Source organism: Octopus sinensis, linkage group LG12, assembly GCF_006345805.1.
Source record: "Octopus sinensis linkage group LG12, ASM634580v1, whole genome shotgun sequence".
NCBI classification, from domain to species: Eukaryota; Metazoa; Mollusca; class Cephalopoda; order Octopoda; family Octopodidae; genus Octopus; species Octopus sinensis.
This window is the reverse complement of record NC_043008.1, coordinates 31,925,052-31,927,356: the sequence shown is the minus strand read 5'-3', so window position 1 is coordinate 31,927,356 and position 2,305 is coordinate 31,925,052. Positions and strand designations below refer to the sequence as shown.

Sequence of the window (2,305 nt, the reverse complement as noted above, 5' to 3'; positions counted from 1 at the left end):
CTCTCTCTCTTATTATATACTATCATCATAATTATCATTCAAAATTTGGGTAAACCATGTCACTCACTCCTCTTTCTTTCTTTCTCTCTCTCTTTGTTTCACTCTCCCTCTCTCTCTCACTCCTCCATCTCTCTCTCACCAAACAAAAATGAAACTAATTTTAGCACCAAAAATTGGGAATTTATTTTGCAATCTGGGATTATTATATCCAGTGATTTTAAGAGGTAGGAAAAAGATATTTTTGCTTTAATATTTGGCAAAAAAATGCCTTAATATTATATACTTTTACTTTGTCTCACACATACATGCAAAAACTCTAACGTGTATTTTTTAGGTGAATTTATCGTTCGCTATCTCTCCACACACTAACTTTTCTAACCTCTGTATTTTCACATATTCATTTCAAACTTCTTTGAATTTTCAATCTAATGTAATCCACACTCTCTTAAAAAAGTACTTCTGTAAAATGTTATCTAAAATAATGGGTAAAGAAAGAAATAGCAAAAAATATTTGAAAATGGGGGTGGAGGTGAAATTTCCGAGGTTTCCACCTCACCCTACCCCATTTTCCGGACCCCAAAAAAGGGGGGTTTGTAGCATATTAAGAGGTCACCAGAATTCATTCAAGAAAAATGAAAAAAAGAAAATTTTCGAAGATTCAGTGATATGGGGGCGGGGCAGTTTCCCACCCACCTTTTTCTGAATGAAAATAAGGGGTTTGCATTATATTAGGAAGTCAGGGTACTTGGTTCCACGCAGAAATTCCGAGTTTTCTTTTTTTCCTTTCTTAGGGAAAATCGTGCGGGTGAAAAGATCAATGGGGTGGGGGTGAAATCTCTGAGGCTTCCACCTTATCTCACCCCATTTTCCGGACCCCAAAACGGGTTTTGTAGCATATTAGGAGGTCAGGGTATTTGATTCCACGCAGAAATTCGGATTTTATTATTTTTTTTAATGAAAATCGTACGGGTGAAAGGGTCAAATAATACCGAATTCTCACAGTAATACCATGCCAACATTATAACATCGGGTAGTTTTAGGGTGGCTATAACTTTTGGGAAAGCAGGATTGCCCAAAAAGTAGTCAGTGGGATTTGGATAGTTACAGGTTGCATTGGAGGGTGGAGGCTGTGTCGGTGTGTGTTTGTTTTAGTGAGCAAAGTTGGGAGCAATAATATTTAAGCGTGAGTAGCTAACGTTACGCACATACACAGAGGTTCTTATACCCAAAGACAAATAATTAAATGAAAATACCTGAGTATATTTAATTTCTGGATTCCTGTTCGGCAGTGGCGCTTGAATTGTTGTCATAGTTGAAAAGATGTATTACTGTTCGGTATATGGAAGTACTCCTTTGTAGGTGACAAGTTCTGTTCTGTTCGTGTACTCTTAAGAAAAGTGACACGACGAATATGAATGAAACTGTCAAGCAATAAGTTCAACGAACGAAACAGCAGAGACAAGTATGTAAAAATATATATCTTACAAGCAAGACAAACTTCCCACTTCTTGTTGCTAACTAAACTAATGATGGTTCTGCTGTAAAGTGGGAAATTTTTTAATGTTTTGGGAGCAGTGCTTTTTATTTGAGAAATTTGCTCTCAACATACAACACCCTCCTGTAACTTCGTACTATTTTTTGTCACCCGCTGCACTTCGCACTTCTTTCAGACTTACACACACACCCTCTCTCTCTCTCCCTCTCTCTATCTATCCATCCATCCATCTCTTATTCTCACCCACACCTATTCCACTTGTTTTTCTATTTCATTCACTCTCTCTTAATATCTTCAGTTTTATTATATTTTCAATCACTCTCTCTCACGTATTTGTTTTTCCCTGTCCACTTAATTATTTCAGTCAAAAACTCTCCCAAGTCCCTCCCTTTCATAAGCAGACGTTCACACACACATACATACATACTGATTACACACGCACATGCATATACATACATATACTCATGTATATGTATGTTTGTGTGTGTACGTGCGTGCGTTAGTGTGGCGTCACCAGTGTCATTCAGCCGTCGATGCATGTAAATGAATACAAAGTACTGTAATTGTTGCGCACGCACACTGTAATTATGCACTCAAATGTCAATTACATACAATAAAGAGAGCAGAGTGAGAATATACTAGAGTAAGTCGAATATCTCTGTACTCCGGCTGCGTTGGGTTCTCCACACCATCCTCTCAGCATCCCTTTACTGCTCTGTAACATTACTTTGCTCAGTGAGTGTCAAACTGACAAATTCCTGGCACCAACAAATATTAATGAACTACTACTACTACTACTACTACCACCAC

The 2,305-nt window shown here is 37.7% G+C and overlaps 1 protein-coding gene across 1 annotated transcript in view; it reads right to left on the bottom strand.

The window, feature by feature from the left end:
• The window catches only part of LOC115217865 (retinal dehydrogenase 2), a 43,180-nt gene extending 41,256 nt beyond the window's left edge, over positions 1-1,924 (bottom strand). Inside the window, exon 1 of the mRNA XM_029787578.2 lies at positions 1,254-1,924. Within this exon, the coding sequence (XP_029643438.1) occupies positions 1,254-1,310 (57 nt within the window). The 5' untranslated portion in view covers positions 1,311-1,924. The remainder of the gene's footprint in view (positions 1-1,253) is intronic.
• Between the last annotated feature and the right edge of the window lie 381 nt (positions 1,925-2,305).